This window comes from Corvus cornix, chromosome 17, assembly GCF_000738735.6.
Source record: "Corvus cornix cornix isolate S_Up_H32 chromosome 17, ASM73873v5, whole genome shotgun sequence".
Lineage (NCBI taxonomy): Eukaryota > Metazoa > Chordata > Aves > Passeriformes > Corvidae > Corvus > Corvus cornix.
Genome location: NC_046346.1, coordinates 4051609 through 4068561, shown reverse-complemented (window position 1 = coordinate 4068561; position 16953 = coordinate 4051609). Strand labels below are relative to the sequence as shown.

Sequence of the window (16953 nt, the reverse complement as noted above, 5' to 3'; positions counted from 1 at the left end):
CACAGGCATGATCTGTCCAGGGGAGGGCCAAGTCTATGGAACTGCCTCCTCAGAACATTTCAGAAGGAATCAAACCAAATAAACTGATTTATGGGACTTGTCTTGCTGCCAGTGGGAGGGCTCTGGCCACTGCCCTCACCTCTTACTCCATTTCTTCCCAGGCTGCCCAAATGGTGTGTGCTGAATTTAGCATTATTGGCCAAGAGTTAATCTAACTGGAGTTAGTGACCACAAGAGTGGTCTCAGACTCCAATGTTGGTAATTTTCTGCCCAGAGTACAGTTAATAACAACTACCCAGTGTTCAGTGAAACCACAACATCCTAAAGGAACAGTCTCTGCATTTCAGACTGCTTGTCCAAAGCAACTCTGTGTTTATGACAGGCAGAAAGCTGTCAGGTTGCTGAACTAATCACCAAAAATGCATTTTTCAATATCTAGTGTGCACCTACTGTAGACTAGAACGTCCTGGGAATTAAAAAATTAATGGGCTCAAAAATATCTGCTGCCTTCATTAAGCAAAATAAATCACCATTTACAAAATGGAGGGTTTTGACAAAAAGGAAATACCAGGAAATACAGAAAATGGGAATACTGGGTTGCCTTTTGGGGTGAATAACAGAGTTGTCTGGGCTGTTCTGAAATACATGATGTGTACATGAAGCAGCAGTACAGGAAAGACAGCACAAAGAATGTTCATGAATCCTAAAGCCATGAAGAGATCCGGGTTAGCCAAGCAGAACTGGAGCAGAACAGACAGTGGGCAGCCTCAGTAACTCAATAATGAGCCAGCTTTGAACAGGCTGGGGCTTGAGCCTTGTTACAGCCCCACAACACGCCCTGTTGGCACATCTTATATGACTAATTGTATGCAATCAGTGGTGTCCACAAGAAGGGAAACACACTGAGATCAGTCCCCTGGGGGAGCATTTTAAGAATATATGAGGCATGCCCTCAAGATTTTATGGCACCGGTTTCGTTTTGACAAGTAATGATTTGAGAACAACATTTTCCAGGGTCTGCCTTTGGTTCCACTGTCCTGTGCCAATGTCACTTGCATGATTCCTCACCCACAGGAGCAGCTAAGCCTCCTTGCAACCAGAAATGTAGTGAAAAGGTTGAAGTTCTAATTGCTTTTCCACTTACGGCACTGTCTGATATTGACTACACTGAGTCTTTTCAAGTGAGATTTTCTGGAAACTGACTGCAGTCAATAATAGCAGGAGAATCTTTTCCCTGTTTTAACCTGGTCTGCAGCAAGAGAGCAAAGATGCAAAGATTCTTTGCCCACCTTTCCTCTTCAGTACCCTGTGTTATTCCATTTTCTCCAAGCCTCTTGTGAGGGCAATAATGAATTCTTGTTAGTGTTTACTAATGTAAATTCATTCTTTGTTATCCCTGGGAGAGGAGGATTAGCAAAATGACAGAACTTATTATTTCTGGTTTTGCTAGATGATATTTATCTTTATTCAGCCCTTAATTCTGTGCTGTGTCCCACCAAATAAAAAATATATATCTATGCATACCAGCAAATCTAAGGGAGAATTTTTAGCATAATGCCCAGAAATATGGTTATGATCCCTATTAACATTCAGAAGTGTTGTACAGCTTTATCTGTGCATGCTGTATTTAAAAAACTAATCTAAATGTGAAATAATTTCTAATTTGGAGGAGGAAAGGAATTACAACTTCAATTTCATTTTCCTGAAATGAAAGCAGCTCCCTTGGACTAAGGATGTGCATATTTTTAGGACTGGCTAAAAATTATGATCTGTGCAATTATTTTACTCCACTGGGAATACATCTCCTTTAAGGAACTTTAATGGTTAAGATGAAGTTTATAAAACACACAAAGAACATTTTAGTGAAGGAAGCTCTTAAAGGACCTATCTTGGAATAAACAGATTATCCCAACTCCCATCTCAGCCATAACTGAAATTTAGGGAGTGAGGTATTTACAATCCTCCTCTTTACAGAGATGAGCAGACAGTGAAATTAGAGAATGCACACAAGATTCTGAAATTAGTGGATACCATGAAAGACAGGCTCAGAGCTTAAAAGTATCTCCATGTGTGAGTTAAACTGCACCCAAAACCAGCCACATTCAGGTCAACCAGATTGCACAGGAAGGAATTATTCCCACACCTGGAGACCTCAGGTCCACTGCGTGATGTGCTCTGAGATCTCTCACCTTTGAGTTAAACAGCCATTCTGGGTACCTCTAACTCAGAAAATCCCCTCCTAGGGGATTTTCTCTGTGCCTGTTCCAGAGGACCCAACTTCTCTCTTCCAGCCTGCAGAGATTCCTGCTTCCCATTCCCATGGCTCCCACATCAGCTCCTACTCCCTGCAGTGTGGTGGCTGCCACAGGAAATGAATGCATTGAGCTGGGTGACTGCATTAGGAATAAATACAATCCATTCACTGGAGATGAAGTTCAGAGTTAAAATGCATTATCCTGTGGTTTGATAAAGTGCCCAACAGAGGGATGGCACCCTCAAAGCTGCAGGCTGCCAAAGATCTTTTGGAAATGCCTGGAAGAAGTCCTGCATCTCTTGGTCTGGTATCAAGAGAACCTCAGTTAGTTTCATAGGCTCATGTTTCAGAACTGTCGTCAGCCTCAGAATTAAGCTATTGTGCAAAAAACAAAGGAGATTTTCAAGCTTTCCACCTTACCAAATAAATTTCTTTGCTAAAAATAAAGGACAGTGAAGATTTCTCTTTGCTCAGGGGGGCTTTGCTCAAAATTCCATTAATACTGTAGCTTAACTGAGATTTCCCCATCTTCAGCACGATTGTCTCCTTGTGTTTGTACCACTGGAAACCACTGGGGCTGTTGCCAGAAATAGCACTGAAAGTTTGTCTTCCAGGCCATTGCAATTTGGGAAAATAAACATTGTTCCACCCTCCTGCAATACAACTTCTCTTCTTCAACTACAGATATTCTCTGATTTCCAACACCCACCACACACAGACAGCAGGACACCTGTAACAGGCAGACAGGTTTAAGCTGCTGCCCTGAGGAGCTTACAGTATTTATGATTTATCTGATATCCCTGCAGAGCCTTCCAAAAGCAAAATATGCTCAACATTCGTTTTGGCAGTCCCCTCCCACAACCAAAAATGCTGATAGAAATGAAGTACAAAGAAACATTATGTTTGAATTTAAAATATTTACATGAAAGTAGAGGCAACCATGGTAGGATTCTAAAAGTCAACATCCAAATGTAAAATGAAACGCAATATTGTGCTTTGAAACCAGTTTAACACAATAGAGTGCTTTAAAAACAGTTTAAGCTGATATCAGAATTCTTACTTTGATTTAGAGATTAAAAACATGGAATTCAGATTTGGAATGTGCAGGAGAAATCTGAATTTTACTGGAACAGTGAATATTTCCTTTGAAGATCTAAAAATCTTAGAAATCTAACTTCTGTTATGCAGTGCTACAAATCCCATGGAATGAGCAGAATTAATTGACTTTCAGGTTAATCTGATTAGAATCTGACCAACAAAAATTCAGGCACAATTTGGTTTTTGCTACAGATTTGTAACTACAGTGTAATGAGACAACAACGTGCCCTACCTGGGCATCCATTGTCAATGTAAGGCTTAACGAGTTCTCCAAGTTTTGTGTTGTCTGCAACAGCTTCCTTTAGCAGTTGCCCACAGCAAACTAACAGGAAGGAAGAACAAAAAAGATACAAGGTTAAATTTTAAAAAGGAGGCAACAAAGAAAAGAAAAAAAAAAAAAACCAACCCAGAAGCTGCATACTGGAATAAGGTCACTGAATAAAATAAAAGTTGTGTGTTTTTTGAGTTTGTTGTTAGGATTTTCGGGTTTTTTTGGCCAAGCAGAGTGAAAAGCAAGGAGACTGAGGATATGGAATAATAATAATAAAAAAGAATACATTTGGAAAAGAACATATTAAAAATGGAGAGAATGATATTAATCAAATGTATTTCTGAAATAACAACTCAAGGGATTGCTAGTGGCTTCCACTTTTGATAAACTTGTAATTACTGAATAAAGTTCCAGCTCCTGAACAGCATCTGAACCACACTGCTGGAGGTGCAGCATAATGCTCAGCTCAGGGAAAGGTCTCCCTGGATCATTTAATGATTGTGTAAGAATTACATTTTAAAAACTGTGCTAATGCAATATTATCATTGATTTCAAACACACAGAACTCCAGGAGATGCAGATTTCAAGTTTGAGCCAGGACAGCTGTACATGAAATATTGCTGCCTTGGCCTTGGAGAGCACTGGCTGCCCCAGATGATGGAGTTTACAGAGAGGGAACCAAGACAAGGAGAGGTCACACAACAGCACAAATCCTGGTTACAACTCCAATTTGGTAAATATTAGGTAAAGGTCCCCCTGTATATTATTGAATTAATAATCCTACATGGATTCCTTTCTTCCTGGAACCAATGGTACCACCAGGCACCGACTTGAATGGAAGAAGATGGAGCCCTTTCACCTGTTTATTGCTGTTAATCCCACTGCCAGGCCACCAGGAGTGAGAACCACCCCCCAGCAGCGTTTCTGGGACACAGCTGATAGAAGTTCAATGTTTAAGTGACAATTTGAACAGTCACCAGTTGTCCTGGAGAAGCAAATTAATATTCACAATAAACAGTGTAAAAACATAACAGAAACTCAGTGCACAGACCCCAATTTAAGACACCTGAAATTTACGCACCTAAATTCAATCCAATTCATGAGATTATTTAAACATAGATTTAAATTTTTAAAGCCCAATGGCCTAATAGAAACGAAGTGTATGCTGAGTATTATTCTGAAAAATCATGGTCTTCCAACTCTGTATTAAACACTTAATTCTTCTAATATTTGGGTTAAAGAATAATTAAAATAAAAGTCAACATATGGGTAAAGCACGGTAATGATTTTTAATAAAAAGAGCTGCAACTCTCTCATAAAGTAGTTACTTTAAAAAAAAAAAAATGCAAATTTTGACCTAGATGGAACACTACGAAACTTGCAGTTTTAGAAAGTCAAAAAAAATTTCAAAAGGACAAGAACAAAATCATTTTTAATACATTCAATCATGTTTTGTTTTCTTTAAGCCAATTACACAACTATTAAAAATACAGCTTTGAATACATCTACCAGTATTTCTTTTTTCACATGATATTTTAAAATACAGCAAAGGCACAATAACTGACAGCAGAAATATTCTGTCCAACCTGCCTTTTGCTTAACTAAGAGAATGTGACTAATCTGCAAATTTTACACCAACCAGACATTTTTTAAAAATAATTTATGGCTACTCCACTGTTAGAAGCCATTGCAGAGCATGGCAAATATTGCACTGATCCCATCACCAATCTGCACTTTCAAATCACAGAACTTTTTAACATTTAAATGCTAACCATGAACAAGTGTCATGCAGAATTTTTTGGACCTCCTTTACAAAAGAAAGATGATGCACTTTTAACTAATTCCTTCATTTTCTCACACATTACTCCAGATGTGCAGAACCTGAGTCTTCACTAAAGTTCAGAGTGGATTTTTATTTCAGAAGTGCCCCAATTTTGGTCAGACAGCTGAAACTGCAGACATTACTCATGATCCACTGATCCACAGAAGAATTCAGAGCACTACAGGAGTCTAACAATAGAAAAATACAGATGTGAAGGGTATAAAAAATGATGAAATGACGACTAAAAAAACGTTAGAGCTGGTTTGTCACAGCATATATACTTGGTTTACACTTCTTCATTCAAATACTTTTCACTCCCCTCAAAAATTTGACATCCACAGCGATGGACAAAGAGAGACATTTTATAAGCAAGTAAGAAAGACAGGCAGCAAAAGATAAATGATCAAAAAGAGAGAAAGGGGGAATTGAGCAAAGTGCATATTTACTGAGAACTTACTGTTGACAACATCATATTTCTGAGCTATTAGTGCTGCCTGCAGGCTCTTCCCACTGCCTGGGGGGCCACAAAAGAGGATCCGTGGTGTAAAGGGGGCGGCAGATCGGTGCCGGCTTTGGACAAAGGCAAGAACTAGAACAGGAGAGAAAGGCAAAAAAATACAGGTTTTAACCTATTTCTTTTAAAAAATTAAATATAAACATTGATTAACTACTCTCTTTAAAAAAAAAAAAAAATTGTCATGTTAATCATGGTTTATTTTATCAGTGAAACATCCAGACTCTGCACCCAAGATCAGGACCCTGATAAAACTGTCCTGTCAGTAATTTACTCTGAGAGGCATTTTAGAAGTCTCACTATCATTACACTCCTCTTTCTTTCATCAGTGCCTGTCAAACCATTTTAAAGAGCAGATTCAATTAATAATTGCTCTCTTACCATGTTGTTTTTAGCAGAAGTAATTTTTGCTTGATAGCTACAATTTTACCATGCAAATTATAGAGGGCTGTAATTACATTTAATACTTTCTGCAGTTTCTGAACAAACATTTAAATGTAAAAACTCGGGATGTTAAATTAATGACATTTATCCAGCTGCGTGTGATTAAGACTCCTAATTACAATATTACAGACTTGTAGCATAGTGTGCCATGACACTGCTCAGCACTGACAACACAGAAGTGTGTGGATGTTTTATTCTTTTACCCATCATTTTTGTGTAACTTGTAAAGAGTATTTGAGCTTCTCTGCCTGATTCCACTCATTTGCTGGACATCAGCCTCCTAAATTTTGCATCAAGCAGGAAATAGCACCTTCAGGTCAACCTGCAGGTTATGAAGCTTTGGAAAGAGCACAGGACATGTGAAACATCATCAGCGTTGCCACATTTTAAAGATCTGGACTTTGTTACAATCTCAAAAGAGAACCTGAGAGATCACCAAGAAGCCAAAAGATGTCACAGCTTTGGCAGTGAGGACAAATTGGGATCATATTTGGACGTAGCTGTGCCCCTTTGATGGCTGACAATACCAGAGAAGGGAGCAGCTCAAACCATGCAAGTTTTCCAGGGATCAGAGAGTCAAATTCCAAGACTAAACTTTATGGCACTGATCCCACCTGCCGTGGTTGGCCAGGATTAAAGCAGCAAGGACACATCTGCACAGGTTTTGATTCCTCTGTGACTGCAGTAGATACAACTGAAGGTGAGCCCAGACAAGCTGCAGCCTCTCTCTGTTTTTGTGAGATTTTCAATTCCAATAAAAGACTCTTTGGAGAGTCCTTGTAATAAAGAAAAGTATTTTAGTCTAAGGAATAGGACAAGCTTAAACATGAGTGTTTGTGTGAGTCATAAACTATATTAAAAAAGCACAAAAGGATTGGTGGAGAACATCTGGAGGATCAGGATTTTAAGTGCCATTGTCAACACATTGCTCTGTACCAACAATTTTTCAGAGAACCTTCCCTTAGACACTTTTGTATGATTATAAAATCTTTTCTAATAAAGAAGCATCTCCAGCAAACTCCAATTTCTACACAGCAGACCTAAAGTATTGAGAAACTAAAACTGCAACCACAGGGGATTGTATCCATCTCTTTATGCTGTGCTGGAATCCTGCTGACCAACTGAACTGGGTGTCACATCCCACAGTAGGACAGCAGCAACTGCATTCAAGTTCACAAAATTTTATAATTGTGTGAAACAATCCACAATACTGCTCATATTTATGACAGATCTCCTCTTTCTTTTTTAACTCTAGCTGGGGCAATAAAAATACGTAACCAAAAACCTGGAAAATCCTACCAGAAAATAGTGTGTTTGCTGCATGACTTCCTAAACCCTGAGTATCAGCTACCCAAGCAGTGCTCCAGTTATTCTGAATATTTTCCATAACCCAGTGTATTGAAAAGCACAAACATTACAGGCAGAGCACCCTGCTTACAAATGATGCTTAATTTGCAGTAAATAACCAAGTTAATTAGGAGTAATGATCCCCTAGACAGTCTCCACATCTAATTATTCTTTAAAAAAAATCTGGCTGCTTGATGCACTGCAGAAAAAAGATCTAGAGAGGATTTTTTCATTCCAGTTTTCAATTTATCTCACTACATTATTAATTAATAATAATTAATATTCAGGCACTCACATTTTTATTTACAATTCAAGGCATGAATTCTTTATGAATGATGATATGAACTTTTAAATTTAATTAAGTAATTTAGAGGTAATTAATGTGTAAATTCAGCATATAAACTTCCTACTTGTTTATCTTAAAAGTGCAGCACTTGTTATTAAAAAAAAAAGACCTTTTTGAGATGCAAAATTACTGGGATATAACAGATCATCTGCAGACTGACAGCTACAAAGTACATCATCAATTGGTCTTTCTGGCAGTTTCCCTATTCTCTTCTAGAAGGATCAACATTAAAAGTCAGACTGCATTACAGTCAAGCAAAGGAAAACAAGAATTGTTGAACAGGAAAGCTCCCAGCACAAGCAGCTTTTAAACAATGAAATGTTTAAAATGCTCAGCTTTGAACTACCCCTCCTTGTTGTTCTCAGACTTTGGAAGGTACTGGCCCTTTGGGAGATGAACAATGGAGCCACAGGGCTCCCTTTTAGAAGGGAGACTCACAGGAATGACGGTGACATTTGCTCTACTGAGTCAGCTGTTCCTTGGCAGGACTGCGAACTAAGAATTTCCAGTTATCTGCTCTTACTCCAGTAAAATAATTACCAGGAACAGCCCAAATGCTGTTCTAGAGAGAGCACAACTCAGCTGGGAGCCATCTGTGTTGCCTAATCCTACAAACTGACTCTAACAGCCAGGAACTACCCCTCAAACAGGACTTTCTCAGCTGTCAGGCTTGCCACAAAGCACGTATTTACCCTGTGAGAGAACATCCACAGAGGGCTGGTCTGCATTGATCGATTTCAGAACTTTCTGGTAGATGTGGAAAATCTCTGGGAACTTTCTGTGATATTCCAGCAGCTTCTTGGACACCTCCTGCTCAGAGAGATCTTCGGGTTTCACCAACCTCTGCTGCACCAGGGGGTCACTTGGCCAGTTGAAGGTTGTGTGGAAAACCTCTACAGAGAACACATGGTTAGGAACTAAGAGCATGATTTAACAGGTCTCTAGTTAAGAATGCCCCTCCTAATTTCACCCTCAAAACATCCAACCTGATTTTTTTATTGAGCAACGTCAGGATTTTATCTCATGATGGATGATTGATATAAAACTCAACAGACATTACAGAGCTGAGTCTATTTGACAGCTTATTTTATTTAATGGAAATGCTTTTATTTAACCTAAAAGCTGCCCTGCACCTCAGAAACAAAGTAGAACCTAGCAGAGATGCACAGCAAAATTGTAAACTCATATGGACAGATCTAACCTTCAAATATTCTGTACTGACACAGTCCACTGTTTGCAGGCTCAGTACTGCGCTTTACATTTCCCTGTATTCTATTGGCACTGCAAATAAAGCAACGCCAACAAATACCATTTCCAAACAAATTTATAATTACAAATTCCTACTGATCCTTAAAGGGATCCCATTGAAATTTTAACCCCATCAGTACTACAGTGTTTCTGAGACCAAGCAACACTCAGGTTTGTAGTGGAAGTCAGGAACAAACATACTGCACCTTGTGTGAGGGGATCAAGCCTTTTCCCACCACTCCTCTCAATCAGCACAGTGTCTGGGGCATAAAGCATAACTAGGCAACAAAAAGGAAAAAAGAAGAAGAAAGAAAAAAATGTAGCTCTTGTTAATCACTTGCTTTATTCCCTGTAACTGTTCAGATGTATCCCAAGATTAAAGGTGGCTGAATTTATCTCAAGCACATTTGTCTCATTCTCATTTCCCAGCATTCTCCCTGCAAATATTTTACTTCACTTTTAATCAGAATTTTGCTGCACCTCCTGTACAATACAGTGGGATAAAATATCCATGAATCCAGTACCCATGGGCACTAACTGTCCCCATTATCCAAAAAACACCACCAGCAGCAATAGAAAATTGTCTCTGGAGCCTCAGACAGAAGTTCCCACTGAGAACTCGAGACTGATTCTCTTCTACACCACAAACCATTACTTTTCACCCAGGTACTTCAGTGGTGAGACCAGTGAAACTAATTTTTTTTATAATCTCACAGAAAAGTCTTCAAACTTGGTTAGAAAGCATCAAAAGAGGAAGAATCTGTCAGATCCCAGGGTTGCTTCTGGCTAATCATGCTCACAGTTAAACACCGTAATTTAATTACTATTTTCACTGCATTTGATTACAAATTTCAAGGTTTCAAACCTTTCTTTTTATGATTTTCTTCTCTGTATCAAATGGCTTTTTCAGGCACTTTTCTCCCTGTTAAGGTACTCACACACTGTAAATCTCATCCCCTCTCAATCTTCTTTTTGATTAACTAGACAGACTGAGCTTTAAGATTCTCATTCAGGTCTTGGTGGCACAGATATAATTGTGAGCAAAACTCAACTTCAGATGTTATTAGGTATATTAAAAATACATGCAAGTACTAGACATTAAACATTTTTGCCTAACTCTACTGCAGTGATTCTGAATTCTTCATTAACAGTTGAATATCATCCAAATCAAATCCAAAGTGACAATTCATCAAGTTGGATAACACTCCATTCACTGTGCACTGGCAAGCTCTGCACTTACCATTTCACACTACATTCCACACAATTGCAGTAATTTCTTACATTCTAAGTAGGTCTTTTAATGATAATTTGGGACAACTGGCTTCTCCTGTATGGTAAGGGCAGCTGTCAAGGTCTTGTCTATCAGCCCTTTGCCAGTAAAACATTCCACCCAAAGCCAGCCAGAATCCACCCGCACTCTGAAAGGTCAAGCTTGAAGTCATGTTTCCACTTGGTGAAGTTTACATTCCCTAATTCAACAGAAGCATAAATTTGTATTTAATACATGAGGAACTGATTTAGTCCGAGGATAAAAGCTGATTTTTAGAGAGGGAAGTCAGGAGCAAAGCTACTTGGAGCTGCTCAGAGACACTTGGTGCAGAGTCTGGAATTTACAGAGCTCTGATGTGGAAGGAGAAAAGGGTGTGAAAGACAGGGCTTAAGGTCTCCCAGGCTACCTCAGGCTTTCAAGTGACTCTGAACCCTACTGAAACATTCTGCTGTCTGGTGACTCTGTCTCCAGCATTGGTATTGAATTTATGGAGGATTTTTTGGACAAACCCTTCTAGTCTTTCCTCTTGGATGCAATCACACATAAACCTTGTACTGCTTACCAACATGCCTAGGAAAAATGCCAGATGATTGCAGCATCCATGCCTGCTCCTGATTTTCAGGGAAGCCTTCCAAAATCCATCCCTATTGAACAAAAACATGAAACAGTTATTGATCCTGGAAGAGAAAAAACCCCAAAACTAATACTAAATATCAGTGCTATTTGCACAAACATTACCTCATTCTGATCCATCCACAGCACAGTATTTCTCATGGATGCTTGTGAGAGAAGAAAGCAAACATGGAGCACTGATAGTTTTGTGAAATGCATGCACTGATTCCACTGCCACACAGCAATGGGAACTTATGGGTTGTAGCAATGATTTTTTTTTCATGTTTCAATCTTAAAAAAAAAAAACCAAACCAAAACCAAACCAACTTCTATCTTGAATAAAAATAACCCAAAACAATTTCTACAGTTTTGAAATATTCAAAAGGATACCAGCTCACACTGTGTATATAAAAAAAAAAGGAGCTAAACAAATCTAAAGACAGATTTAATGCCAAGAATACTAAGGAAAATATGCACGCTTTCATTATTTTCTTAAATTATACAGGAAAACTCACAGTAATGGAACCAGCGTTCCCAGGGCTAATGAAGCAACAGAGCAAAAGAAAGAAAAAAGAAAAAAGAGCCTTTTGCTCCCTTAAGTCCTTGTTATAGCCAGCTAAGTGTTGGATTGAGCATCTTTAAAAAAACATTTACAGATCTGTGAAATACCGTAGGAGAGATGCAGCCTCACTCAGTTTTTGTCTGATGCAGTATTCAAAGTCTAATCCACTTCCCAGTCTCAAGCCTGAAACTTCTGAACTTCCCCTAATTTATCTGTTAGTTGCCTAAGCACACATGTCCTTGCTGTTAAATCCCATCCCTCAAAATAACTTTGTGATACCACAGTAAATCTGGGAGCCAGCTTTGTACAGAAATAAAGGAGATATTTTAATATTGCATTAGCTGGCAATCATTATCATCTCCCACATAAATCTGGTGCTCTGTCAGTACAGGGTCCAAAGGTTCTCCAAGTATTTCAGGGAAACCTATCTCCAGGACTTCTGTAGGAGGGAATGGGCCATTCCAATTACACAAGAAAATAGAGCAGACTATTTAAAATTCCTTAATTAGCCTGGTTTCAGGAACATGTCATTCTGCTGATAGATGTAGAAAATACAAGATTCGAGTATCTGCAAGCCATTTTTGCCACTCCCAGTGTTTGCTCTGCCAAATTAGAATGAACCACTGGCTAAGGTCACACAGGTGCTGAGAAATCAATTTATCCCTTGGGACTTGCAGAAGGCAAAGCTGCACAATGTTTGTAGTGCTATGCCAGGAAGTTCAGCACTAGTTTGGAATATATTGTGTACTATATATATATATAGGCCCAGATCTTCTAGGGAGAAATGGCATCTGAGGTCTGAGGCAAATAAATCGATACCAATTTACACAGACAACAAATCTGGCTTATTTTTTCCACTCTTAGTGCAATGTTTTTGGAAACTATAGCAAAACAAACGAAAAAAAAACCCAAAAACCACCCCACAAAACCTTATGTCACTACTGCTTATGGCTCAAATCACATAATGTGCAACAGGCAGCAAATACAATACTGTATTTTAACAATCCACAGCAAACTTCAAGAGGTTTACATACAAATTTCAAAGGTCCTTAAAACAGGCAATAAGCAATTTTACAGCAAAAACTTTTGGCTATTTAGGAAAACATAGCTCAATAAAGAGCTTCCAGCAGCAAATATATTTTAAGGCATTAAACAAATGTAAAAGAAACAGTACAAAAACAGTGAGCATTTTGGAGCTGATTTCCAAAGGTCTCTGAGTTGCAGGGTATCAGTCAGTCCCTAATTAGAATACATTATCCATCTACTTGACACTTCAGTGAAATGTCTATTCCACCACAGAGCTGCAGCTTTGTTCAGAACAGGTTTATTGATATTCTGCTGCATTCCCTCTCCATACCCCCAGTGGCTTGGTTCTGTTTTATCACACATCAAAAAGGCCGTATGCTCAGGGCACCCCATGCACAGCTCGGAGCTGGAGGTCTGAACAGCTGCAAGTAGTGTGGTATCACAGGAGGGACAAGCTCCAAGCAGATGTCACAGATAAAATAAAAAAAAAAAAGGGGGAAAAAAAAAAAAAGGAGTGAAAAGGGAGTGTGGCTTGGGAACGGAGCAAGAGGAAGCGAGACACAGCAGAGCAAGACCTGACTTAAAATATGCCTATCGTGCTTTATGCAAACACTGGTCTTTTTTTGCCCTCCTGACTGTCATTAAAGTGTAATTAGTAACTTCACATGGTAAATTTGTTTCTTTAAGAAGCCATCTATTTTTGGTTCTTGATAGCAGTAACCTTCTACTCATGCATGGATTGCACCTTATCACATCAAGGGTGGAACAAAGGCTAAAAGTGAGAAATTCCATGGTGCCTGCACTCTGTGGTCACTGCTCCCCCTCTTCCAGCTGGGAACCTCCCTCCTTTCCTACATGAACCCTGTAAACAGAGACTCTGCTGCTGCCTTAATGCCAGGTGAGCTGCTCCTTGGAGACCCAGGCCATGCTGAAAATCAGCAACAAGGAAGCACTTTCAAAGCCATCACTTTCCTCTCCAGACTCCAGGAATCTGGCGAAAAGGAAATGCTCAAGGTCATTCCCAAATGTAAATCTCCCTGCTTTGCTGGCAGTTCTCTCAGCTCTGATACCAAGCCTACATACTTTCACACTTTCCACCACAATAATAATGACTTGGGTATTCAAGTTCCCTCTTGTTATTTGACCTGTACATCCTCCATATTTCTTTTTAATTATCAAATCCAAAAATCGACATTGCCTTTGAATAAAGGAAAAGGAACAGCAGAAAGTTGTTATATATATATTACATAGTATATTATATACAATATCTATTATATTGTTTTATATATATTATATAATAATGCTGAATTTTGTGGCATATCAGAAAAAAAATCTCAGCCAGAAGCATAAAGGTCATGAATACAGCTGCTTTTAGGAAAACAAGTAGTCACAACAGCTTTTCCACTTTATTATTCAGTGGTTTTGAATAAGTAGTACATGGTTTTCACTCCCAAATGGAGAAAGGGGTCAGACAATAAGAAAAAAAATAGTATCAGTAATAGCTCTGCCAGTATGGATCTAAAATTCTGGAGATTTTCAGAGCATGGCAGACTGAGGAGTGCAATAGAAATATTGACAACCCAGCTCTTGAAGTCCATCACTATTAGCAGTATGGATGCTGGAAGAAGCTCAAACCTTGCCAAATTTCCCATTAGAAAGGAACCTCTTATGCCCCACATTAGTTTTGTCAGTTGAGTAAGGTGCAAAGATGTTTTCAAAAGTTCCATTCTTCTCTGAAAACAGAAAAATGTGGTGAATGGGCAGATTCTCCTTGGAAAAATCTTTGTACTATCACTTTCTTTGTGGGGATTTTCACAGGGAAAACACGATGATCTTTAGCTACCAAGGTAAAACCAAACAGAACCGATCAAAGCAAAACCAAACAGAGCCATTGCTCTCTTTGCCTTCCCTTTCAAGGGCAGCCACTGCCCTTCTGGGCTGTTTAATACCAATCTCAAGTCATTCTGCCACTTGTTCTGTCAATCACTGGCCTAAGCTTAGTTTCTAAAGATCCTGAGCCTTCAGGAAGCTGGCTCAGCTCGCTCTCTCTAACACATCCTGAGCAATCTCTCTCCCCTGGCTTTCTCCAGCTCCATGAATTCCCTCCGCAACCCCAGCAGTCAGAGGGGTTGCAGCCAACCCTGCAAGATGAAAAGTCTCTGTATCAGCTTCACAAGTCCCAGGCTCGAACATAATGTTTGCAATAAGTTTTCTGTGTGTGCTGCGAGACCTCCCCATCTGATCCCTCACAGTCCTAACTACGTTTGTGTTAGAAGAACACATAACACAGAGCCTCAGCAGAGCTGTTGATCAATAAAAATGTTCTCCTTAGAGAATGCCAGTGACATCTATAAACCCGTGAGTGTCAAAACAACGGCACAAAAAATTCCTTATTCCTACCGTCAGTGGGACAAAAGCTGTACAATTAATGCCAAGCCAATGACACCACAAGGAGAAATAAAACAAACAGCTGGTGGTACTGTGGTCCAACATCCAGCTCCTAATCTAGGAACATTTTCAGTGAAAACATGCTGACTCATGTTTTGAAAGAAATGGCATAAATCTGGTCAATGATGTAAAAACCCTACAGCATTAATTCTGTTTTGAATTACATGAGGAAAATATTACATTTAAAATGCATGGATCTGCTTTCAAAGGAGAAAATAATTTGTGGTCACTTTGTGTATGTCTATCTATTAATGCAAAGATTTTTAATAACCATCACACCTTTGAAAAACAAATGATGTGTTTTTCCTAAAACCAGCTGAAACCTCAGCTAGGTTGATACCATCCACTCCATTCTTGCTGAATATCAGGGAAGCTTTATAAAGGGTTTTTTCCCCCCTGGTTCTGTAAGACATCCAGCACTGATTCAGTGCTGCTGGTGACAACAACAGGAACATAAAATGGAGGCAGGACTCTATGCAGCTGTTGGCATTTTAACCACCATGTCACCTTACTCATACATGACCTAATTTAAAATAACTGACTGAGAGATCCTTCCCTCATTATTGACAGGAGAACTAAAGCCATGCCAACAATTATAGAAAGCACGGGGAAAAAAAGGTGGAAAATAAGATGGATGCAGAGATGGATGCAGCCTGTGGAGAGCAATGGATTTTGCTTGTACACTGACAGTAAAACTCACTTTAACAAACACTGGAGAAAGTAGCTGTTGAAAACGTGTGTTCTTTTAATCAAGGAAAGAGACCTATGTGAAAAAAAAATGAGCATTTTTAGAGGTTTTAGAGCTCCTGTTATAAAATAACTAAAAATACCACAAAAATGAACAGGACTCTACACCCCATGTGTGGTTTTAAACAGGTTCTCCTGCCAGCTGAAGGGCCTAGGTCCTGTGCGGATTTATTACAGATAAAAAAATATATTAAGTGCTACCAGATAGTTGATCTGGAGTGCTAAGTAACTATAATGAGTTAAAATGAAGTAAAATAGCTCAGCTAAAAAGACATTCAAGGAAAACCAGACAGACCCATATAATTCAAGCACAGTGAATAGCAATGCAAAAGTTTAATTCTACTTTGCAAATTCAATATTAATAGGTCAATTATAGAGTAAGGCCTGCAGTATTTTGTAAAGAAAAGTTGATACCACTTAGGATTTCTGCAAATCCCTTTACTTTTTCTGTCTAAGGATCAAAAAAAAATCGTTGTTTCAGTGTCCCAGATGATGAAACATGGAGCAAGAAACACGGGATCCCACATATCTGAACACAACCAAACCAATTCAGTTGCCTGTTTGTGTAAGCTAAGAGTGAACATATTCATTATTACCTAGAAAAGAATATATTCAAGTGCAGCGTTTCCTAACACAGGAAGAAAAAAGAGGCACGAGGAGAAATAAATAAAATTGATATTACTAATGTTAAGACGCTTTTCCACCCCTTTCCTCAAGAAGAGCCAAAACCTTAACATATTGATTTTTATCAATTTTCTGTTTATCTGTTTTGTCCACTCCATCTCTGCCAGTTGCCCCAGGCAATCAACAAAGCTCTGCTTGTTCAGCCTTTGATCATCTCTGTGCTGGAAGATTAGCATATGCATACTCTCATCCTTCCCTTTATCCTGTTAATAAAGCTCCAAACTCCCTCCGCTGATGTTCAAGAAAGCAACCGGCTCCGG

At 39.0% G+C, this 16953-nt stretch overlaps 1 protein-coding gene across 4 annotated transcripts in view; it reads right to left on the bottom strand.

Moving 5' to 3' along the window:
* AK8 (adenylate kinase 8) overlaps positions 1-16953 on the bottom strand; it is a 66175-nt gene that overhangs the window by 36369 nt on the left and 12853 nt on the right. For 2 of the 4 annotated variants that reach the window (XM_039561947.1, XM_039561948.1), the window contains exons 6-10: positions 11177-11258; positions 9551-9622; positions 8789-8989; positions 5903-6034; positions 3585-3674 (exon numbers count right to left, since the gene is read on the bottom strand). In XM_039561947.1, the coding sequence (XP_039417881.1) occupies positions 3585-3674; positions 5903-6034; positions 8789-8989; positions 9551-9622; positions 11177-11258 (577 nt within the window). Of the gene's footprint in view, positions 1-3584; positions 3675-5902; positions 6035-8788; positions 8990-9550; positions 9623-11176; positions 11259-11352; positions 11394-15962; positions 16026-16953 lie in introns of those variants that run through there. The other 2 variants (XM_020584479.2, XM_020584481.2) reach the window with 2 other exon arrangements.